Genomic DNA, 23738 nt, shown 5'->3' on the forward strand with positions numbered 1-23738 from the left:
TGACAAAATTGGATAGTCTTTCTCATTGTTTATTAGAGTAATAGAGAAATATTGTCACAGCTTATACACCACACTACATAGATACAGTGGTTACATCATATAAAAAATAGGATACATTGTGTGTTTTGGGAACTTCTGAGTTCCTGTGAATTTATTATTGTTAACAAGAATTGCAAGAAATACATCAATTTAGTTTCAAATCTTAATGGAGCAGATATAGCTGTGACCTCGACCCATCTTGCAGTCTCTCCTTTGCCAATTTGCTCTTCTCCACACAAGGACACACTTTTTGCCATCTCTCACAATGGAAGTCGACGATTCCCGAGTCCAGTTTGTGTAGCTGACTTTCTCTCCGTCCGCCCATTCCCAGGATCCTTGGGCATCCCTGCCATTAAGACCTGATAAAACAAGGAGAAAATTGCTCTTAGCAGATGTTTCAACTGATGCATAAAGTATACATGAATTCAAATGAAACAATTCCAAGTTTAACAACTGAAATCAACGAATAAACAGTTTATATACCTATCCAAAATGGTTTCCTCCCAGCAAAGTCCCATAGCCAAAGCATGTCCCGTTTTGAGAAAACACTTGCGAGGGTGCCTTTATATCTGAAAATTAGAAAAAAGATTGAATGACACGAGCATATTCAGGTATGTTTTTACACAATACATTTTGCCCTATTTAGTCTTCTCAAGATGCTCAAATGTACCTTTCTTTACAGTTTCGATTGGCTCTGCTCCATGACGCTTTGTTCTTCTTGTTTAGGATGTAGCAGTAGCCACTGTGAAAGGTCCATCCCCGAGGACACTGTGGGATTTTCGTCATCTAATTGGAGATATATCACAGTCATTTAGTCCTACTTGCTGGTGATAATGCAACTGGAGTTTAGGAGTTTAAATCACAAATTAATTAAATACCTGGGGTGTTGGTGTCCAGAACCTCCAGGTAAAACCGTTGCATTGAAAAATCTGGTTGGTAGTCTGGTTGAAGTGCAGTAATCCTTTCATTTCGGGCAAACATGGCTTGGAAACAAAGTTTTCAGTTGTAGCCTACAATGGAAGAAAAAAAATTGGAGAAAATTGCAAAGAGCTAATTGGTTAGATTGGTTTTCCAGAAACTTCAAGTTACATTGTGGTATTTTCAGTACTGAGTAGGGTAAAAGACATTCAACTTACATGTTTACTTGTTCTGGATTTGGAGGCTGTTCTCTGAGGCATTTGTTTTGAATTAAGGGCCTCTGAGGCTGTCTTGTACTTAACCCTTCTCTTAAAAACATGGAGCTTTGCTTTTTTTCCTTTCTGAAAACAAAAAACAAAGTCAGTCTTTCCTGTTTTTGAACACAAACTGTAATGCACTGTACTGTAAAGAAATGTAGTGACATCACCTCAAAATTGTTCACATCTGAGAATAATACACTTACAGATTTTGATTTGCTTCTGACAGTGACGTTCTTTTTGGAGAAGTTTAGTTCTTCCCGGACAACTGATTTCACTCCAAGTGACAGTTTCCTGATCCTCCCAGATGAATTCCGAGTGTCTTTATCAGACTGAATGGCCTTGCTCCTTAGAGTGGATACTTCATGTTTCTGTTTTTTCCTGCACTGCCCTGTGGAAATACTTGTTGATGAATTAAGAAACCACAACGGACAAACTAAATATATACAATTTACCACTTCCTGAATCCTTGATGGTAACTTGAGCTTTTTTGACGCTGGCAATAATTGCGCCTTCTGGAAGAACTAGGAGAATTTCAAATACTTCATCGCCCTCTTCAAGGTGATCCTGAATGACTTGGATGTTCCAGATCTTTTTGGAGACTCCTTGATAAGAATGGAAGACATGTCTTTTACTATCAAAGATCTTAATGTGACTGTAGTGAACTGATCAAATGGTCTCCAAATTGGGTATCAAATTGTGAATCTTACCTGGATCAAACTGGATAAGGCTAGATGAGCTTAAGGCAAAATCTTTGCCAACAGTGGCGGTCACTTCGTTCACCTGTTATAAAGTAAAGAGAGGACATTTGACACTCACGCTTTACAGGGGAGACAGAATCGCCCCACCCAAAATGGCTGGAAGACCCCAGTTAATAAATATCTTACGAACCTTGACTGTGACATAAGAAGACTCTGCTAAATTGCCTTTTCGGATAATCTCCACTGAAACCACTTTTTCTTCTTCATTAACACAGTATTGTGCCTGGGACAGCTCAACATTACACCAGTTTAGGTGCAGCCTGCACGGACAGCAGTAATGGTAAACATGTCCAATGTATGTACTATGAAGACCCGAATAATAGTAGGCACTGGGATAATAGTAGGGAGTGGAAAATTCCAAATGAATTAATAAAAGTAGGCACCGGAATAATAGTAGGCATTGGAAAATTCCAAAAATAATGAATATTAGTAGTAGTAGTAGTAGTAGTACTATTATTCCGGTGCCTACTATTATTAATTAATTTGGAATTTTCCACTCCCTACAATTATTCAGGTGCCTACTATTATTCGGGTCTTCTTAGCCATGAACAATGACAATGAACCACAATACAGCAGAGGAACATAGCACATACATGTAAGATGGTCCAGTGTTTCCGTCTGTGTCTGACACGCGGAATTCCAAGGTGTCTTTTAAGGTCTGGATCTCCGGATTGATGATGTAGACGATCATTCTCTTGTTCAGGTCCGCTTGAGAGATACGCTGTCGTGTGAAACCACCTACGAATACCAAAGTGTTAGATTGCAGGTTTACTTCAAAACTGAGACAAAAGACAACAAGTTAGTTCCAACCTGTAGTAATATTTTCGAGGTAACCAAAATAGGGCTTCCGAACAATTGAGAAGAAACACTCCTCTTTTTTGCCATTGTGGTTTTTGGCCCTGAGTTCCCGAGATGTTAAAAATATTCCATATCGTCCATCTGCTAAAATTTCTGGCTTCCAAAGAGGTAGCAGCTTGACTACCTCGGGATGTGACACATCCAAAGACTTTATCTAAAATAAAGCACAGTTTAACTTTAATATTAGTTCAGCACTAGAGTTGCAACATTTATTTGGAATTGGTAAAGAAGCAATGAGGAACTCTATCTCCAAGGGATTTTCTTGTGAGCATCTTTGAATATTGTGAATTTGATCATTATTTCCACTTGAAGTTACAAGTTGTTTTTAATTGGTCCTGAAATGGAATGACACAGAAACAAGAAACACAAGCAATTTTGAAACGAATTCACCATTTACCTGAATGATAAAAGACAATGGTTCAGTATGTAACTTCCCATTTAGCAGGACTCCACGATTGGTACTATCCGTGGCGGAAAACTCAAATCGATCAATCTGTGACTTTTTTCCATCGTGCTTATACGTGACCTTCAACTCCTCAATATGTAGTTGAGTGAAATTGGAAGCAGCTATCAGCACGTTTTTGTCTAGGAGCAGGTCACCGTGCTGAGGAGGGTGAAGGAGTATAAAGACTAGAGAACTCTGTGGGGTGTCTGGGTCCGTCATGGCAAGGCAGTCTGGACTCAGAATCATTGCATGTCCTTGCGGAATCGCAAGACCTTTGTTATGCAATGATGGCGGGATGCGGTCTACCATGAGCACCGTCACCTCTAAGATTCCCGTTTGTCTTTTTTTGTTGTTACTGACGTCAAAGCTGCCAAAACAGAAACAATTTGTTAGACCCTTGTCAATAGCAAACCTGGTCCAAGAATGTGAGTGTCAATACTCTATGTAAAAAACATTCTCTTTATTGTAGATGAATAAGCTTTATTTCCCATGGGTTTTTGAACTCACTGAATGGTTTCCAGCGCTGCGTTAGCTCGCTTGTCGTGCACATAAGCCACATGGTTTGCGGCAATATCCATCTGGCTGAAAGTGGAGATGCTTACTCCTGGATGCTTGGTATTCTCCAAGTATCCATTAGCCACTGGAGTGCTAACAACAAACACAATGTCCTGCGGCCGATGACCGCCGTCCCTTGCAAAAATCACGTCCGTGGTGAGAGTGACACGACCCCCACGGTCAACACTCACGGGACTGACAAAGACAGACAGAGTTCCTGAAAAAAAACATACAGAAAGACTAAATGTAAGAAATGTGTTTGGAATTTGTTAAAAACAGAACAAAATAGGTACATACATGTAGTAATGTTCTGAGGGTGAAAAATGATTAACTGATTATTTTATCATAATTATTATTAAATAAATACCATTTTCTCCATTTTTGATGGATATGTTGAACTGCTGTAGTGGAGATTGATTTTGCCCATCATGTAGATAAAAGACAAAAAAGTCTTGCGTTGTAGTATCCGATGGGTGTCTGTGCACGTAGCGGACGTGATTCATGTCCACCATTTCCTGAGTACAATTTTCCTCTAAGCCCAATGGCAGCCATTTCTGAAAATGCTGAAAGACAAGGGATTTCATCTTAGACGATGAGGTGGAGTTCAAAAAGTAAAGAGCACCTCGTCGTGTGGTATGCAAACCTTAAACTGTAATAGTCCTTGTGTCGGGAAACTCTTGAACTTGTACAAGACTTGGGAGGTAGGAGTGTCATAGTCCTGTGCCAGGAGGCTTACGCTAGTTATTAATCTCGTCTCTCCCGGCTCAACCTCCAAGCCATTGTTTCTAAAGGATATAAATATATAGGTCATACCATGTTCATTAATAACAAATATTTGTATCGTCTCAGTGCACTGCAACAAAAAGATACTTTAGGGTACTTATGGAATTTTCAGGTCAACACTCGGACAAAATCTATTCTTCCTATGTAACCTTATCAAATGAGGCTTTTCATCGTTCAGTGGCAATACTTCCACTGTCACTCGTTTTTGGATTTTGTGTCTCCCATCTGTTAACTCAACAGTAAAGCTGTCCTCCAAATTTTCAGAGTCATCATGTGCGTATGCCACGGCTTGGCCTGCCAAACAGTGAAGATACAATGTAAATATGTATTTCTAGAAAGTACGAACAACTTAAAGTATCTGAGGAACTGAAATACTTCAGTCATTAAAAAGGGTATTGGCATCACCTTGTACTTACCATTTCTTAACTCAGCCATTGTGAAGTCAACTACACTTGATTCCATATCGCCATTGTGGCGAATGATAAAGCCGTGCTGAGGAAGTTTAACAACATGGAAGTGCAGAACATTCCTGGGAACATCCAAATCCGTTGCATTTAATAAAGACTCATCCAGATACTTCCTTTTTCCTTCTTGTACCTTAATAGAAAAGGATCAGTCAGTGGAGTCTGTGACCAAAAACACAAAAATTAAAACTTACCATAAGAGTTTGAGCCACAAACTCTGGAATCTCATCATTTGTCGGTTTGATGATGATGTTCAATGTTACACTGGCAGAGGTGAAATTGCCATCTGACACACAGAGGATTACCTGATCGCTCGTTGGCTCTGTCTTATGGTGCCTGGACTGCACATAATTAATTTGACCGGCAATTATGTTTTTGTAGGAACAGGAGTCTGGTGAAAGGAGACAAGAAAAACAACCAAGGGATTTGTACTCTGGTAATGAAAACTAGGCCATTGGGTTACAAGTATCCAACATTTCCCCAAGCACTAAACCTAATTAACAGTGGGAAAAAAATGGTTACCTATGCTCACACCCACGTTGCTTTTCTCAAAGCCAGGTCGAGGGACGACATTTTCAAGGTAGCCAAACTGAGGCAATGTAACCAAACTGACCACCAGCTCTTCAATGTTTGTATCCACATCGTGTACCTGTAAATGACTTGCGTTTACCTGAACCGTTCCACCTTCATCTACAACGAATATGTCACCTACAATCAAACAAAAGAATTGTGATTATATTTACAGGCCCATTAGTATCGAGATTGCCAAAAAGAAGGTCCACCTGTATTAATTGAGGGAGGTTGGCTGTTAATGGGAAAAATGGTGATGTGGAGATCATACACGGGGAGATTTGCTTCTCTGCTTCCAATTTTTGCATTTCTTTCACCACAACAGATGACTGATTTTTCAGTTTCTCCATCAGAAATCACAAAGGTGATGATGTCATTGATTGGATTCAATCCAATCTCCTCTCCTAAAATGACAACCCACAGAGAAGTTTGTTTGTTGAAGTTCCATTGAGCAAAAACAGAAGTTTACCAGAAGGTTTTTCTTACCCGTGTGCCTGTATCTGATAATTCCAGCTTTGATATCCGCCTGAATGAAATTATCAACAACCACGCCATTTTTTTCCACCCACCCGTGGTTGGGTTGACGTGCAATCAAGAAGGCGAGGCTGTCGTTATCGGAATCCAAATCCAGGGCGTAAATGTACTCTGCTGAAATGACGATTGTCTCCGCCTCAGCACATGTGAGGACATTGTTCAAACCGTCAACCAGCACTGGTACCTCATCATTGATTGGAGTTACCTTAACCGAGAAAACATTTTGGAAGGGAAAGAGACACTTGATTACACAACTGTATCTAAATTGAAAATATGCAAACATACAATTCTCCCTCGGTGAACTCACATGTATTTGCAGAGTGAATCTGACTCTATTAGCTCCATCCGTTACAGCATATTCAATGCTGTCCTCCACAGTTTCTGAATTGTCATGAGTATACCTAAGAGGGCAACATGAATATTCACAAATTCTCATCTCATTTTCTGAAACGCTTTAACTTCACTAGGGTCATGGAGGGTGGTAACTAACCTCATTTTACGGCTTGCTATGTCATGCAGGGTACAACTTTGGCCCGGTTTTAGAGCAAAACTGTTGAGCTGCAGCATTCCGTGCTTGGGTGCCTCCACAAGCTCCAATTTCAAGGCTTCTTCGACAGTGTCCACATCTGACAAAAGGAGATGTTCTGGGCCGACCTGACCCTCACCCCCCTCGTCTACCAATAGAGCCTTGGTGATAACCTGAAAAGGTGAATCGTAAAGTTTAGCTCATTCTGATTAAGAAGAAGCAGTTTTTGCCTGTTGCTCTACCTGTGGTGGTTGATTGTTCACTGGCATCACAGTGACGTTAAAGCAGATCCCATTGAGTTTTTTGCCATGCTGATTGGTCACAGCGAGAATAAACTGGACATAACGAGGGAAAGGGCCAACATCCTCACTTGGAGGCATGTAGGCTACTTTCATGTGGTTGATAGCATGCTGAAAGACCAGAAAGAGACAGTAAAATTTAATCCAAGATATCGTTCGAGGGACAGCACGTGGACTATAGCAAAAAATTACCTGTGTAAAGAGCTTCAACACTGGCGCATTGGTGTCTTTGGTGAATTTAGGTATGCTGTCAACAAGGAATATCCTCCCTGCGTCCTCGCCGCTGCTCATTATAACAGCATCACAATGGTCACATTGAATCATTTTATAAACTTGTATTTGAAGATATTTACCTGCTGCAAATACTTGTTGACAATACTCACCAACGATAAATTCCCCAAATATTTATTTCAAAGACATTTAGAATAGAATGCATCACACCGACCTATGGTGATTACTGAAGAAAGGTGGTGTCGTAATCGTATATGTCACGTCACTTTCTGGGGTATCCTTGTCTACAAAGTGAAGGTGATGCTGTGTTATGTGGACCACATCAGTCTCTTTGACCACAAGACAGCGTCTGGCACTGGAAACCTCTATAGGCAGTTGGTAGGGAACTGGCTTGATATGTAACATAGCCACCTGGGGGTAAGATGGAAAGTTTCAAAAATAGGTTGATATTTTTTACAGTCACTTGGGATAATGGAAAAAATTCTTACTTAAAGTCCAATTTCCCAAATTTCAAATATGCATACCTGAGGCTCTGAAAGGTTTGGGGGATCCTGGTAGTCTGATAGTACAAACTCAAAAGAGTCTTCAAAGACATCATTCCCTGAGTGCCGGTAATAAACCAAAGACTGGGAGAGTTCTCTCTGAAAAAACATTCCGATTGGATAGCCTAAATGGAAATTAAGAGAAATTAATGAAAAAGGTTTGAACCTGAGCTAAGACAAAATCAAAAACATGGTTCACAATCCAAAATATATAGACGTAAAGCGTAGACACACAAGTACCAATACTACTTCTGTAGAGTGACTTGATGGGCTTTTGACCTGTAAAAAAAAAAAAAAAAGCTTCAGAACGGACAATCCAGTGTTTTTATTGCTATTTAACACAAGGACAATGGCAATGTATTTGTGTGTGATGCATTTCACTGACCTGTTAGCCCTAGTCCAGGAAATTTCCAGATCTGGCCTGCCTGTGGAGGTCTGGTAATGTTAAAAAGGATGTAATCGCTGCTAGAGTCCATATCGGTAGCCCGAAGGGCAGTGCCTTGCAATGGAATTGTCTGACCCTGTGACACTTCCAGCAACATGTTGGCGATAAGAAATGGAGGGCTATCGTCTTTTGGAAGGATCTTTATGGGGAATTTGTGCCGTGTCTGATGGTGACCATCACTTATTCGGAAGATAATGAAGTCACTAGTGGAGTCACTGTCATCGTGATGATAGCAAACAATTCCGGCTTTGATGTCTCCAATTGTGAACAAGAAACCCTTTCCACCTACAGATGACAAACAGAACTCAGTCAATCTATGATTGAACATTGAGCATTTCTGGTTGACTTACTGCAAAAGGCCATTTGGTTCATGAAGACATTACCCAGAAACAACAATTGACTTCTTACAAACCAAAATGAATCGAAAGTAATCGTAATACCTTGAACGGTCACTTTTCCATGCAGGAGACCGTCAACAGTGATTATGCGGACCATGCCAGGGTTGTCATTGTCCACAATTTGGAGTTGCTCCCATGTAATTGGAAGAGATTGACCTTCCAATAGGGTGAGACCTAAAAGACAAATGCAAAATGGTGAGCAAAGTACGAAATGAAGAATGCCGCAACTTGACCATACCCATGTTCCAGGACACTCTGGGTGCGTTGGTGTCTGCATTCCGTACCGACATGTGAACAGTCATCGGTGCGCTCTTCTCAAAGAAAAAATCATGAACGTCGATTTCCATCTGTGTGGAAAAATTGGGTGAGATTGCCTTATCCAAAAGAATTTTATTTTCAAGTGCATTTGTCAAAAAAAATCAAACCTCGTAGTGCCTGCGCTGAGTATGAGAAGAGTTGGGGGGCTGATATGCAATGAGCATGTTGTTTAAATCAAGCCATGTGAAGGAGTAGATGGGGCGAGTTTGGTCAGACAGGTGACTGACAAAGCCACCCGAAGGTGCTCTGGTGATATTAAAAATGAGCCTCTCCTGTGGAGTTTCGTCGTCTTCGCCATCTAATGTAGCGGTGGACAGTGGGGTGAGGATGAACTGGTCCACCTCCAAGATAAACGTTGGCATAAACGAAAGCGCGGGGGCCTGGTTTGGCAGCGCGCCAGTAATTTGCACTGGAATCCAGATCTGTTCGGACTTCATAGGAAAGTCAAGTTTGTTTGTAAATCAGATGAATAACTACTGTAAACATTGACTAGTATGACTTAATTGCTATAAACCAATGGTGAACTCAAGAAAGTAATCTTACCTGATATATGTTTCCACTCCTCGAGTCTTTGAGATCAAGCCTGATTGCAATGAAGTCAATGTCAGGGGACGGGGGAGTCAAGTGCTGGTATTTCAGCCCCATCACCAGGAAGTCATCACATGGTACTTTGAAAGATCTGACAAGCCTCACACCCATCGGGCAGACATCAGACTTACATGGTGCCGGATGATCTGAAAAAAGACATTCCGTGCTTGTTTTGAGCAACGTCAATTGGAATATATTTATCGTCAACTTTACCTTCAATGTAGAGCAGTGGCTCATCTTCTCGTTTGGTGGCTTTCTCTGGCTTGACAGAAACTAGCTGCCCATGAGCTGGCAGGTGAGTCTCCTGTGTATTTAGATGAATGCTACAGTCTAAAGTGGACCGCTTTTCATAGTGGAATGAGACTACATTGCCATCGACATTGGCAGAAAGACCATATGATGGAGCTTTTAAAAATGTAGGTCCAAGCTTGATAATACCACAGTCCGATTCCACAATGTTCACATGAAGGGAAAACACTTCAATATATGTGTCAGTGGCACTGAATCTGAAAAAAAACCACAATATAGATTATTAAGTATCCAAATCTGTATAACTGGGGGCAGGAGTGGGCTTGATGTGTTCTACCTATACAACCGAAGTTTGACTATGTCCTCTGTTAAAAGTGGACAGCCATTGTGGACATATTTAACCTCATTTTCTCGAAAATGGCAATTGAACACCTATAAGAAAGATAGAAAAATGAGAAGATGTGACAAATTTGAGGCACAGAGTAAAATATATACCAAAGTCAAGACATTGTCACAATTGAATGGGTGACCCCTTACCATTGAAAGGTTGTTCAAATAAAACGAAAAACAAAGCCTTAAGAAGATCAGTCAACTGACTTTGTTACCTGAGGCAGCAATGTTCCCACTCTTTGAGTAATGGGCTCATTTAACACCACTTCCACTTTACATATATCCTTTTGATGTGGGATGAGGAACTCTACATCTCCTTCCCGGAGGAAAGCCGTCTGACCGCGTCCCACCGTTAAAGCCTTGTTGACTTTCACAAGGCAAGTTCTGCAAGAAATACCGAGAAGCAGGAAGGGAAGCAGTGCTAATCCTTGGGCCTTTGACTTCATCATTGTTTTGGTCAAATCTGTTTTATGTGGCTTCTCGAATTACAAATGGAGCCTGTGAAGAGAGCACATGTCATTATACGAGTCGTGAAGAGGTTTCAAGTTGCATTTGAACTGGAACCTGAAAGCAGAAGTGGGTAGAGTGACACATGGTTTAACAATGATGAATTCAAAATAATTATAAACCAAGTGCGAAAGTAATGACCCAAATTATTCACACAGCTACAAGTGAAAAAAATCAAGTCAAGTCTAAAATGGACAATAAAGATGAGCAAGTTACAGGTCGCGACTCCGTAGCGTCTCAAGCACAAGTCGTGACTCCGTAGCGGCTTCTGACGCAATTCGCGACGGGGTCGCGGGTCTTGCGCGAGCCACCACTTTGTCACGGGTCTTGCCCGAGTCGCTACTTTCTTTGGATTGGATAACTTTATTCATCCCGTATTCGGGAAATTACATTGTGGCAGTAGCAAGAGGGTGATTAGACAGAACAGCAAAGCAGAAGCACAAAGTACAAAGCAGATCACAGTAAATGGAATCACCAAATCATTAAAACATTAGAACATAAAAGCAGAAAAAACACAAAACAGGCAAGAGTGGTTGGAGCTACCGCATCCGCCGGTTGCCGCTTAAACGGCGCCATTTTGGTTAGGGTAGCTGAATCGGACTCAAAAAGACATTGTAAAGTTGGACAAAAACTGGAACCACACACAGGAAGTCTTCCACGAGATGGGGAACTTCTGCAGACTGTGACCGAGGTGGAGAAAATGCAGAGTCGCTCCTCCAAGCTTATCCACATAGTTACTCAGTAGTGTGAAGCTGAAGAAAACAGCAGCAGGGCAGAACTCCTGGACTCCTTTGCTGGTAGGCGCCGACAGCTCTTCTATCCCATCCCACGATGAAATTGGCCAGGACTTTTTGTCGTCAGGACTTCTTCATCACAAAGAATTCATGGTTATCATGTCTTGGGCCTGGTCGCCTTGGACCTTAAAATCGCGAATCTCTAGAGCGTCTGAAGCACAAGTCGTGACTACATGGAGGCTCCTAACGCAAGTCGCAACGGAGTCGCGGGTCTTGCGGAGCCACCACTTTGTCCTGGGTCTTGCACAGGGCGCTACTTTGTCACGGGTCTTGCGCGAATGCCTCTTCGCCTCCGACCCTTTAAAAATGAAAATCAGATATAGGCATTGTCGTCATCATTGATTTGACAAAAAGCCTAGTAGTCATCATACCCTGAGCAGCGTAGGGCGGAATTGTATGGGCAAGTCGCGACTCTATAGCGTCTGGAGCACAAGTCGGGACTCCATGGAGGCCCCTAACGCAAGTCGCGACGGAGTCGCGGGTCTTGCGGAGCCACCACTTGGTCCCGGGTCTTGCACCGACCGGGCGCTACTTTGTCACGGGTCTTGCGCCAATGCCTCTTTGCCACCGACCTTCTCTAGGCAAGTCGCGACTCTATAGCGTCTGGAGCACAAGTCGGGACTCCATGGAGGCCCCTAACGCAAGACGCGACGGAGTCGCTGAGCGAGTCTTGCGGAGCCACCACTTGGTCCCGGGTCTTGCACCGACCGGGCGCTACTTTGTCGCGGGTCTTGCGCCAATGCCTCTTTGCCACCGACCTTCTCTAGGCAAGTCGCGACTCTATAGCGTCTGGAGCACAAGTCGGGACTCCATGGAGGCCCCTAACGCAAGACGCGACGGAGTCGCGGGGCGGGTCTTGCGGAGCAACCACTTGGTCCCGGGTCTTGCACCGACCGGGCGCTACTTTGTCGCGGGTCTTGCGCCAATGCCTCTTTGCCACCGACCTTCTCTAGGCAAGTCGCGACTCTATAGCGTCTGGAGCACAAGTCGGGACTCCATGGAGGCCCCTATCGCAAGACGCGACGGAGTCGCGGGGCGGGTCTTGCGGAGCAACCACTTGGTCCCGGGTCTTGCACCGACCGGGCGCTACTTTGTCGCGGGTCTTGCGCCAATGCCTCTTTGCCACCGACCTTCTCTAGGCAAGTCGCGACTCTATAGCGTCTGGAGCACAAGTCGGGACTCCATGGAGGCCCCTAACGCAAGACGCGACGGAGTCGCTGAGCGAGTCTTGCGGAGCCACCACTTGGTCCCGGGTCTTGCACCGACCGGGCGCTACTTTGTCGCGGGTCTTGCGCCAATGCCTCTTTGCCACCGACCTTCTCTAGGCAAGTCGCGACTCTATAGCGTCTGGAGCACAAGTCGGGACTCCATGGAGGCCCCTAACGCAAGACGCGACGGAGTCGCGGGGCGGGTCTTGCGGAGCAACCACTTGGTCCCGGGTCTTGCACCGACCGGGCGCTACTTTGTCGCGGGTCTTGCGCCAATGCCTCTTTGCCACCGACCTTCTCTAGGCAAGTCGCGACTCTATAGCGTCTGGAGCACAAGTCGGGACTCCATGGAGGCCCCTATCGCAAGACGCGACGGAGTCGCGGGGCGGGTCTTGCGGAGCAACCACTTGGTCCCGGGTCTTGCACCGACCGGGCGCTACTTTGTCGCGGGTCTTGCGCCAATGCCTCTTTGCCACCGACCTTCTCTAGGCAAGTCGCGACTCTATAGCGTCTGGAGCACAAGTCGGGACTCCATGGAGGCCCCTAACGCAAGACGCGACGGAGTCGCTGAGCGAGTCTTGCGGAGCCACCACTTGGTCCCGGGTCTTGCACCGACCGGGCGCTACTTTGTCGCGGGTCTTGCGCCAATGCCTCTTTGCCACCGACCTTCTCTAGGCAAGTCGCGACTCTATAGCGTCTGGAGCACAAGTCGGGACTCCATGGAGGCCCCTAACGCAAGACGCGACGGAGTCGCGGGGCGGGTCTTGCGGAGCAACCACTTGGTCCCGGGTCTTGCACCGACCGGGCGCTACTTTGTCGCGGGTCTTGCGCCAATGCCTCTTTGCCACCGACCTTCTCTAGGCAAGTCGCGACTCTATAGCGTCTGGAGCACAAGTCGGGACTCCATGGAGGCCCCTATCGCAAGACGCGACGGAGTCGCGGGGCGGGTCTTGCGGAGCAACCACTTGGTCCCGGGTCTTGCACCGACCGGGCGCTACTTTGTCGCGGGTCTTGCGCCAATGCCTCTTTGCCACCGACCTTCTCTAGGCAAGTCGCGACTCTATAGCGTCTGGAGCACAAGTCGGGACTCCATGGAGGCCCCTAACGCAAGACGCGACGGAGTCGCTGAGCGAGTCTTGCGGAGCCACCACTTGGTCCCGGGTCTTGCACCGACCGGGCGCTACTTTGTCGCGGGTCTTGCGCCAATGCCTCTTTGCCACCGACCTTCTCTAGGCAAGTCGCGACTCTATAGCGTCTGGAGCACAAGTCGGGACTCCATGGAGGCCCCTAACGCAAGACGCGACGGAGTCGCGGGGCGGGTCTTGCGGAGCAACCACTTGGTCCCGGGTCTTGCACCGACCGGGCGCTACTTTGTCGCGGGTCTTGCGCCAATGCCTCTTTGCCACCGACCTTCTCTAGGCAAGTCGCGACTCTATAGCGTCTGGAGCACAAGTCGGGACTCCATGGAGGCCCCTAACGCAAGACGCGACGGAGTCGCTGAGCGAGTCTTGCGGAGCCACCACTTGGTCCCGGGTCTTGCACCGACCGGGCGCTACTTTGTCGCGGGTCTTGCGCCAATGCCTCTTTGCCACCGACCTTCTCTAGGCAAGTCGCGACTCTATAGCGTCTGGAGCACAAGTCGGGACTCCATGGAGGCCCCTAACGCAAGACGCGACGGAGTCGCGGGGCGGGTCTTGCGGAGCAACCACTTGGTCCCGGGTCTTGCACCGACCGGGCGCTACTTTGTCGCGGGTCTTGCGCCAATGCCTCTTTGCCACCGACCTTCTCTAGGCAAGTCGCGACTCTATAGCGTCTGGAGCACAAGTCGGGACTCCATGGAGGCCCCTAACGCAAGACGCGACGGAGTCGCTGAGCGAGTCTTGCGGAGCCACCACTTGGTCCCGGGTCTTGCACCGACCGGGCGCTACTTTGTCGCGGGTCTTGCGCCAATGCCTCTTTGCCACCGACCTTCTCTAGGCAAGTCGCGACTCTATAGCGTCTGGAGCACAAGTCGGGACTCCATGGAGGCCCCTAACGCAAGACGCGACGGAGTCGCGGGGCGGGTCTTGCGGAGCAACCACTTGGTCCCGGGTCTTGCACCGACCGGGCGCTACTTTGTCACGGGTCTTGCGCCAATGCCTCTTTGCCACCGACCTTCTCTAGGCAAGTCGCGACTCTATAGCGTCTGGAGCACAAGTCGGGACTCCATGGAGGCCCCTAACGCAAGACGCGACGGAGTCGCTGAGCGAGTCTTGCGGAGCAACCACTTGGTCCCGGGTCTTGCACCGACCGGGCGCTACTTTGTCGCGGGTCTTGCGCCAATGCCTCTTTGCCACCGACCTTCTCTAGGCAAGTCGCGACTCTATAGCGTCTGGAGCACAAGTCGGGACTCCATGGAGGCCCCTAACGCAAGTCGCGACGGAGTCGCGGGTCTTGCGGAGCCACCACTTGGTCCCGGGTCTTGCACCGACCGGGCGCTACTTTGTCGCGGGTCTTGCGCCAATGCCTCTTTGCCACCGACCTTCTCTAGGCAAGTCGCGACTCTATAGCGTCTGGAGCACAAGTCGGGACACCATGGAGGCCCCTAACGCAAGACGCGACGGAGTCGCGGGGCGGGTCTTGCGGAGCAACCACTTGGTCCCGGGTCTTGCACCGACCGGGCGCTACTTTGTCGCGGGTCTTGCGCCAATGCCTCTTTGCCACCGACCTTCTCTAGGCAAGTCGCGACTCTATAGCGTCTGGAGCACAAGTCGGGACTCCATGGAGGCCCCTAACGCAAGTCGCGACGGAGTCGCGGGTCTTGCGGAGCCACCACTTGGTCCCGGGTCTTGCACCGACCGGGCGCTACTTTGTCGCGGGTCTTGCGCCAATGCCTCTTTGCCACCGACCTTCTCTAGGCAAGTCGCGACTCTATAGCGTCTGGAGCACAAGTCGGGACTCCATGGAGGCCCCTAACGCAAGACGCGACGGAGTCGCGGGGCGGGTCTTGCGGAGCAACCACTTGGTCCCGGGTCTTGCACCGACCGGGCGCTACTTTGTCGCGGGTCTTGCGCCAATGCCTCTTTGCCACCGACCTTCTCTAGGCAAGTCGCGACTCTATAGCGTCTGGAGCACAAGTCGGGACTCCATGGAGGCCCCTAACGCAAGACGCGACGGAGTCGCTGAGCGAGTCTTGCGGAGCCACCACTTGGTCCCGGGTCTTGCACCGACCGGGCGCTACTTTGTCGCGGGTCTTGCGCCAATGCCTCTTTGCCACCGACCTTCTCTAGGCAAGTCGCGACTCTATAGCGTCTGGAGCACAAGTCGGGACTCCATGGAGGCCCCTAACGCAAGACGCGACGGAGTCGCGGGGCGGGTCTTGCGGAGCAACCACTTGGTCCCGGGTCTTGCACCGACCGGGCGCTACTTTGTCGCGGGTCTTGCGCCAATGCCTCTTTGCCACCGACCTTCTCTAGGCAAGTCGCGACTCTATAGCGTCTGGAGCACAAGTCGGGACTCCATGGAGGCCCCTAACGCAAGACGCGACGGAGTCGCTGAGCGAGTCTTGCGGAGCAACCACTTGGTCCCGGGTCTTGCACCGACCGGGCGCTACTTTGTCGCGGGTCTTGCGCCAATGCCTCTTTGCCACCGACCTTCTCTAGGCAAGTCGCGACTCTATAGCGTCTGGAGCACAAGTCGGGACTCCATGGAGGCCCCTAACGCAAGTCGCGACGGAGTCGCGGGGCGGGTCTTGCGGAGCAACCACTTGGTCCCGGGTCTTGCACCGACCGGGCGCTACTTTGTCGCGGGTCTTGCGCCAATGCCTCTTTGCCACCGACCTTCTCTAGGCAAGTCGCGACTCTATAGCGTCTGGAGCACAAGTCGGGACACCATGGAGGCCCCTAACGCAAGACGCGACGGAGTCGCGGGGCGGGTCTTGCGGAGCAACCACTTGGTCCCGGGTCTTGCACCGACCGGGCGCTACTTTGTCGCGGGTCTTGCGCCAATGCCTCTTTGCCACCGACCTTCTCTAGGCAAGTCGCGACTCTATAGCGTCTGGAGCACAAGTCGGGACTCCATGGAGGCCCCTAACGCAAGTCGCGACGGAGTCGCGGGTCTTGCGGAGCCACCACTTGGTCCCGGGTCTTGCACCGACCGGGCGCTACTTTGTCGCGGGTCTTGCGCCAATGCCTCTTTGCCACCGACCTTCTCTAGGCAAGTCGCGACTCTATAGCGTCTGGAGCACAAGTCGGGACTCCATGGAGGCCCCTAACGCAAGACGCGACGGAGTCGCGGGGCGGGTCTTGCGGAGCAACCACTTGGTCCCGGGTCTTGCACCGACCGGGCGCTACTTTGTCGCGGGTCTTGCGCCAATGCCTCTTTGCCACCGACCTTCTCTAGGCAAGTCGCGACTCTATAGCGTCTGGAGCACAAGTCGGGACTCCATGGAGGCCCCTAACGCAAGACGCGACGGAGTCGCTGAGCGAGTCTTGCGGAGCAACCACTTGGTCCCGGGTCTTGCACCGACCGGGCGCTACTTTGTCGCGGGTCTTGCGCCAATGCCTCTTTGCCACCGACCTTCTCTAGGCAAGTCGCGACTCTATAGCGTCTGGAGCACAAGTCGGGACTCCATGGAGGCCCCTAACGCAAGTCGCGACGGAGTCGCGGGTCTTGCGGAGCAACCACTTGGTCCCGGGTCTTGCACCGACCGGGCGCTACTTTGTCGCGGGTCTTGCGCCAATGCCTCTTTGCCACCGACCTTCTCTAGGCAAGTCGCGACTCTATAGCGTCTGGAGCACAAGTCGGGACTCCATGGAGGCCCCTAACGCAAGACGCGACGGAGTCGCTGAGCGAGTCTTGCGGAGCCACCACTTGGTCCCGGGTCTTGCACCGACCGGGCGCTACTTTGTCGCGGGTCTTGCGCCAATGCCTCTTTGCCACCGACCTTCTCTAGGCAAGTCGCGACTCTATAGCGTCTGGAGCACAAGTCGGGACTCCATGGAGGCCCCTAACGCAAGACGCGACGGAGTCGCTGAGCGAGTCTTGCGGAGCCACCACTTGGTCCCGGGTCTTGCACCGACCGGGCGCTACTTTGTCGCGGGTCTTGCGCCAATGCCTCTTTGCCACCGACCTTCTCTAGGCAAGTCGCGACTCTATAGCGTCTGGAGCACAAGTCGGGACTCCATGGAGGCCCCTAACGCAAGACGCGACGGAGTCGCGGGGCGGGTCTTGCGGAGCAACCACTTGGTCCCGGGTCTTGCACCGACCGGGCGCTACTTTGTCGCGGGTCTTGCGCCAATGCCTCTTTGCCACCGACCTTCTCTAGGCAAGTCGCGACTCTATAGCGTCTGGAGCACAAGTCGGGACTCCATGGAGGCCCCTAACGCAAGTCGCGACGGAGTCGCGGGTCTTGCGGAGCCACCACTTGGTCCCGGGTCTTGCACCGACCGGGCGCTACTTTGTCGCGGGTCTTGCGCCAATGCCTCTTTGCCACCGACCTTCTCTAGGCAAGTCGCGACTCTATAGCGTCTGGAGCACAAGTCGGGACACCATGGAGGCCCCTAACGCAAGACGCGACGGAGTCGCGGGGCGGGTCTTGCGGAGCAACCACTTGGTCCCGGGTCTTGCACCGACCGGGCGCTACTTTGTCGCGGGTCTTGCGCCAATGCCTCTTTGCCACCGACCTTCTCTAGGCAAGTCGCGACTCTATAGCGTCTGGAGCACAAGTCGGGACTCCATGGAGGCCCCTAACGCAAGTCGCGACGGAGTCGCGGGTCTTGCGGAGCCACCACTTGGTCCCGGGTCTTGCACCGACCGGGCGCTACTTTGTCGCGGGTCTTGCGCCAATGCCTCTTTGCCACCGACCTTCTCTAGGCAAGTCGCGACTCTATAGCGTCTGGAGCACAAGTCGGGACTCCATGGAGGCCCCTAACGCAAGACGCGACGGAGTCGCGGGGCGGGTCTTGCGGAGCAACCACTTGGTCCCGGGTCTTGCACCGACCGGGCGCTACTTTGTCGCGGGTCTTGCGCCAATGCCTCTTTGCCACCGACCTTCTCTAGGCAAGTCGCGACTCTATAGCGTCTGGAGCACAAGTCGGGACTCCATGGAGGCCCCTAACGCAAGACGCGACGGAGTCGCTGAGCGAGTCTTGCGGAGCAACCACTTGGTCCCGGGTCTTGCACCGACCGGGCGCTACTTTGTCGCGGGTCTTGCGCCAATGCCTCTTTGCCACCGACCTTCTCTAGGCAAGTCGCGACTCTATAGCGTCTGGAGCACAAGTCGGGACTCCATGGAGGCCCCTAACGCAAGTCGCGACGGAGTCGCGGGTCTTGCGGAGCAACCACTTGGTCCCGGGTCTTGCACCGACCGGGCGCTACTTTGTCGCGGGTCTTGCGCCAATGCCTCTTTGCCACCGACCTTCTCTAGGCAAGTCGCGACTCTATAGCGTCTGGAGCACAAGTCGGGACTCCATGGAGGCCCCTAACGCAAGACGCGACGGAGTCGCTGAGCGAGTCTTGCGGAGCCACCACTTGGTCCCGGGTCTTGCACCGACCGGGCGCTACTTTGTCGCGGGTCTTGCGCCAATGCCTCTTTGCCACCGACCTTCTCTAGGCAAGTCGCGACTCTATAGCGTCTGGAGCACAAGTCGGGACTCCATGGAGGCCCCTAACGCAAGACGCGACGGAGTCGCTGAGCGAGTCTTGCGGAGCCACCACTTGGTCCCGGGTCTTGCACCGACCGGGCGCTACTTTGTCGCGGGTCTTGCGCCAATGCCTCTTTGCCACCGACCTTCTCTAGGCAAGTCGCGACTCTATAGCGTCTGGAGCACAAGTCGGGACTCCATGGAGGCCCCTAACGCAAGACGCGACGGAGTCGCGGGGCGGGTCTTGCGGAGCAACCACTTGGTCCCGGGTCTTGCACCGACCGGGCGCTACTTTGTCGCGGGTCTTGCGCCAATGCCTCTTTGCCACCGACCTTCTCTAGGCAAGTCACGACTCTATAGCCTCTGGAGCACAAGTCAAGACTCAGAAAATCAGACATAGGCATTGTCGTCATCATTGATTTGACAAAAAGCCTAGTAGTCATCATACCCTGAGCAGCGTAGGACGAAATTGTATGGGCAAGTCGCGACTCTATAGCGTCTGGAGCACAAGTCGGGACTCCATGGAGGCCCCTATCGCAAGACGCGACGGAGTCGCGGGGCGGGTCTTGCGGAGCAACCACTTGGTCCCGGGTCTTGCACCGACCGGGCGCTACTTTGTCGCGGGTCTTGCGCCAATGCCTCTTTGCCACCGACCTTCTCTAGGCAAGTCGCGACTCTATAGCGTCTGGAGCACAAGTCGGGACTCCATGGAGGCCCCTAACGCAAGACGCGACGGAGTCGCTGAGCGAGTCTTGCGGAGCCACCACTTGGTCCCGGGTCTTGCACCGACCGGGCGCTACTTTGTCGCGGGTCTTGCGCCAATGCCTCTTTGCCACCGACCTTCTCTAGGCAAGTCGCGACTCTATAGCGTCTGGAGCACAAGTCGGGACTCCATGGAGGCCCCTAACGCAAGTCGCGACGGAGTCGCGGGTCTTGCGGAGCCACCACTTGGTCCCGGGTCTTGCACCGACCGGGCGCTACTTTGTCGCGGGTCTTGCGCCAATGCCTCTTTGCCACCGACCTTCTCTAGGCAAGTCGCGACTCTATAGCGTCTGGAGCACAAGTCCGGACTCCATGGAGGCCCCTAACGCAAGACGCGACGGAGTCGCGGGGCGGGTCTTGCGGAGCAACCACTTGGTCCCGGGTCTTGCACCGACCGGGCGCTACTTTGTCGCGGGTCTTGCGCCAATGCCTCTTTGCCACCGACCTTCTCTAGGCAAGTCGCGACTCTATAGCGTCTGGAGCACAAGTCGGGACTCCATGGAGGCCCCTAACGCAAGACGCGACGGAGTCGCTGAGCGAGTCTTGCGGAGCCACCACTTGGTCCCGGGTCTTGCACCGACCGGGCGCTACTTTGTCGCGGGTCTTGCGCCAATGCCTCTTTGCCACCGACCTTCTCTAGGCAAGTCGCGACTCTATAGCGTCTGGAGCACAAGTCGGGACTCCATGGAGGCCCCTAACGCAAGACGCGACGGAGTCGCGGGGCGGGTCTTGCGGAGCAACCACTTGGTCCCGGGTCTTGCACCGACCGGGCGCTACTTTGTCGCGGGTCTTGCGCCAATGCCTCTTTGCCACCGACCTTCTCTAGGCAAGTCGCTACTCTATAGCGTCTGGAGCACAAGTCGGGACTCCATGGAGGCCCCTAACGCAAGACGCGACGGAGTCGCTGAGCGAGTCTTGCGGAGCCACCACTTGGTCCCGGGTCTTGCACCGACCGGGCGCTACTTTGTCGCGGGTCTTGCGCCAATGCCTCTTTGCCACCGACCTTCTCTAGGCAAGTCACGACTCTATAGCCTCTGGAGCACAAGTCAAGACTCAGAAAATCAGACATAGGCATTGTCGTCATCATTGATTTGACAAAAAGCCTAGTAGTCATCATACCCTGAGCAGCGTAGGACGAAATTGTATGGGCAAGTCGCGACTCTATAGCGTCTGGAGCACAAGTCGGGACTCCATGGAGGCCCCTAACGCAAGACGCGACGGAGTCGCGGGGCGGGTCTTGCGGAGCCACCACTTGGTCCCGGGTCTTGCACCGACCGGGCGCTACTTTGTCGCGGGTCTTGCGCCAATGCCTCTTTGCCACCGACCTTCTCTAGGCAAGTCGCGACTCTATAGCGTCTGGAGCACAAGTCGGGACTCCATGGCGACTTGCATTAGGAGCCTCTATGTAGTCACGACTTGTGCTTGATAGGCTATAGAGTCGCGACTTGCGTAGCGAAGGTCCGTGGCGACCAGGCCCAAGACATGATGACCACAAATTCCTTGTGATGAACAAGTCCTGTCGACAAGAAGTCCTGGCCCGTGGCGACCAGGCCCAAGACATGATGACCACGAATTCCTTGTGATGAAGAAGTCCTGACGACAAGAAGTCCTGGCCCGTGACAAAGAGGCCACTCGCGCAAGACCCGAGACAAAGTAGCGACTCGTGCAGGACCCGTGACAAAGTGGTGGCTCCGTAAGACCCTCGACTCCGTTGCGACTTGCGTTAGAAGCCTCTATGTAGCCACGACTTGTGCCTGAGACGCTATAGAGTTGCGACTTGCGTAGAGAAGGTCCGTGGCGACTAGGCCCAAGACATGATGGCTACGAATTCCTTGTGATGTCGAAGTCCTGATGACAAAAAGTTTGGCCAGGACTTCTTGTCGTCAGGACTTCTTCATCACAAGGAATTCGTGGCCATCATGTCTTGGGCCTGGTCGCCACAGACCTCCTCTACGCAAGTCGCGACTCCATAGCGTCTCAAGCACAAGTCGTGACTACATAGAGGCTCCTAACGCAAGTCGCAACGGAGTCGCGGGTCTTACGGAGCCACCACTTTGTCACGGGTCTTGCACGAGTCACTACTTTGTCAGGGGTCTTACGCGAGTGGCCTCTTCGTCACGGGCCAGGACTTCTTGTCGTCAGGACTTCTTCATCACAAGGAATTCGTGGTCATCATGTCTTGGGCCTGGTCGTCACGGGCCAGGACTTCTTGTCGTCAGGACTTGGTCATCACAAGGAATTCGTGGTCATCATGTCTTGGGCCTGGTCGCCGCGGACCTTCGCTACGCAAGTCGCGACTCTATAGCCTCTCAAGCACAAGTCGGGACTCCATGGAGGCCCCTAACGCAAGTCGCGACGGAGTCGCGGGTCTTGCGGAGCCACCACTTGGTCCCGGGTCTTGCACCGACCGGGCGCTACTTTGTCGCGGGTCTTGCGCCAATGCCTCTTTGCCACCGACCTTCTCTAGGCAAGTCGCGACTCTATAGCGTCTGGAGCACAAGTCGGGACTCCATGGAGGCCCCTAACGCAAGACGCGACGGAGTCGCGGGGCGGGTCTTGCGGAGCAACCACTTGGTCCCGGGTCTTGCACCGACCGGGCGCTACTTTGTCGCGGGTCTTGCGCCAATGCCTCTTTGCCACCGACCTTCTCTAGGCAAGTCGCGACTCTATAGCGTCTGGAGCACAAGTCGGGACACCATGGAGGCCCCTAACGCAAGACGCGACGGAGTCGCGGGGCGGGTCTTGCGGAGCAACCACTTGGTCCCGGGTCTTGCACCGACCGGGCGCTACTTTGTCGCGGGTCTTGCGCCAATGCCTCTTTGCCACCGACCTTCTCTAGGCAAGTCGCGACTCTATAGCGTCTGGAGCACAAGTCGGGACTCCATGGAGGCCCCTAACGCAAGTCGCGACGGAGTCGCGGGTCTTGCGGAGCCACCACTTGGTCCCGGGTCTTGCACCGACCGGGCGCTACTTTGTCGCGGGTCTTGCGCCAATGCCTCTTTGCCACCGACCTTCTCTAGGCAAGTCGCGACTCTATAGCGTCTGGAGCACAAGTCGGGACTCCATGGAGGCCCCTAACGCAAGACGCGACGGAGTCGCGGGGCGGGTCTTGCGGAGCAACCACTTGGTCCCGGGTCTTGCACCGACCGGGCGCTACTTTGTCGCGGGTCTTGCGCCAATGCCTCTTTGCCACCGACCTTCTCTAGGCAAGTCGCGACTCTATAGCGTCTGGAGCACAAGTCGGGACTCCATGGAGGCCCCTAACGCAAGACGCGACGGAGTCGCTGAGCGAGTCTTGCGGAGCAACCACTTGGTCCCGGGTCTTGCACCGACCGGGCGCTACTTTGTCGCGGGTCTTGCGCCAATGCCTCTTTGCCACCGACCTTCTCTAGGCAAGTCGCGACTCTATAGCGTCTGGAGCACAAGTCGGGACTCCATGGAGGCCCCTAACGCAAGTCGCGACGGAGTCGCGGGTCTTGCGGAGCAACCACTTGGTCCCGGGTCTTGCACCGACCGGGCGCTACTTTGTCGCGGGTCTTGCGCCAATGCCTCTTTGCCACCGACCTTCTCTAGGCAAGTCGCGACTCTATAGCGTCTGGAGCACAAGTCGGGACTCCATGGAGGCCCCTAACGCAAGACGCGACGGAGTCGCTGAGCGAGTCTTGCGGAGCCAC

At 51.6% G+C, this 23738-nt stretch overlaps 2 protein-coding genes across 3 annotated transcripts in view; both read right to left on the reverse strand.

The window, feature by feature from the left end:
- Positions 1-13: 13 nt before the first annotated feature.
- LOC144213954 (FRAS1-related extracellular matrix protein 1-like) lies at positions 14-2666 on the reverse strand. Its single transcript, XM_077742678.1, has 10 exons — positions 2569-2666; positions 2106-2235; positions 1925-1997; positions 1670-1819; positions 1421-1605; positions 1176-1298; positions 918-1049; positions 710-825; positions 523-608; positions 14-398 (listed from the first exon to the last, which is right to left on the reverse strand). The coding sequence occupies exons 1-10, from the start codon at positions 2664-2666 to the stop codon at positions 196-198; spliced, it is 1296 nt and encodes a 431-aa protein (XP_077598804.1). The 3' UTR covers positions 14-195.
- A 171-nt stretch (positions 2667-2837) lies between these two features.
- The window catches only part of frem1a (Fras1 related extracellular matrix 1a), a 37101-nt gene continuing 16200 nt past the window's right edge, over positions 2838-23738 (reverse strand). Inside the window, exons 3-26 of one of the 2 annotated variants that reach the window (XM_077742156.1) lie at positions 10386-10668; positions 10118-10212; positions 9745-10037; positions 9487-9677; positions 9051-9374; positions 8864-8972; positions 8668-8799; positions 8168-8512; positions 8023-8061; positions 7765-7907; positions 7455-7651; positions 6953-7292; positions 6675-6883; positions 6492-6585; positions 6137-6389; positions 5863-6054; positions 5603-5788; positions 5275-5471; positions 5033-5213; positions 4766-4910; positions 4477-4618; positions 4201-4396; positions 3786-4050; positions 2838-3645 (exon numbers count right to left, since the gene is read on the reverse strand). In XM_077742156.1, the coding sequence (XP_077598282.1) occupies positions 3159-3645; positions 3786-4050; positions 4201-4396; positions 4477-4618; positions 4766-4910; positions 5033-5213; positions 5275-5471; positions 5603-5788; positions 5863-6054; positions 6137-6389; positions 6492-6585; positions 6675-6883; positions 6953-7292; positions 7455-7651; positions 7765-7907; positions 8023-8061; positions 8168-8512; positions 8668-8799; positions 8864-8972; positions 9051-9374; positions 9487-9677; positions 9745-10037; positions 10118-10212; positions 10386-10619 (4989 nt within the window). In that variant the 5' untranslated portion in view covers positions 10620-10668 and the 3' untranslated portion in view covers positions 2838-3158. Of the gene's footprint in view, positions 3646-3785; positions 4051-4200; positions 4397-4476; positions 4619-4765; positions 4911-5032; positions 5214-5274; positions 5472-5602; positions 5789-5862; positions 6055-6136; positions 6390-6491; positions 6586-6674; positions 6884-6952; positions 7652-7764; positions 7908-8022; positions 8062-8167; positions 8513-8667; positions 8800-8863; positions 8973-9050; positions 9375-9486; positions 9678-9744; positions 10038-10117; positions 10213-10385; positions 10669-23738 lie in introns of those variants that run through there. The other variant, XR_013330032.1, reaches the window with a different exon arrangement.

This window comes from Stigmatopora nigra, chromosome 20, assembly GCF_051989575.1.
Source record: "Stigmatopora nigra isolate UIUO_SnigA chromosome 20, RoL_Snig_1.1, whole genome shotgun sequence".
NCBI classification, from domain to species: domain Eukaryota; kingdom Metazoa; phylum Chordata; class Actinopteri; order Syngnathiformes; family Syngnathidae; genus Stigmatopora; species Stigmatopora nigra.

Excerpts from the sequence above, each read along its gene's own strand:
- LOC144213954 (XM_077742678.1), bottom strand. The coding sequence starts at position 2,666 with ATGATCGTCTACATCATCAATCCGGAGATCCAGACCTTAAAAGACACC. Across the intron at positions 1,299-1,420 it reads TCAGAAGCAAATCAAAATCT|AAAGGAAAAAAAGCAAAGCT; the intron begins GTAAGTGTATTA and ends TTTTGTTTTCAG. Across the intron at positions 609-709 it reads AATCGAAACTGTAAAGAAAG|ATATAAAGGCACCCTCGCAA; the intron begins GTACATTTGAGC and ends TCTAATTTTCAG.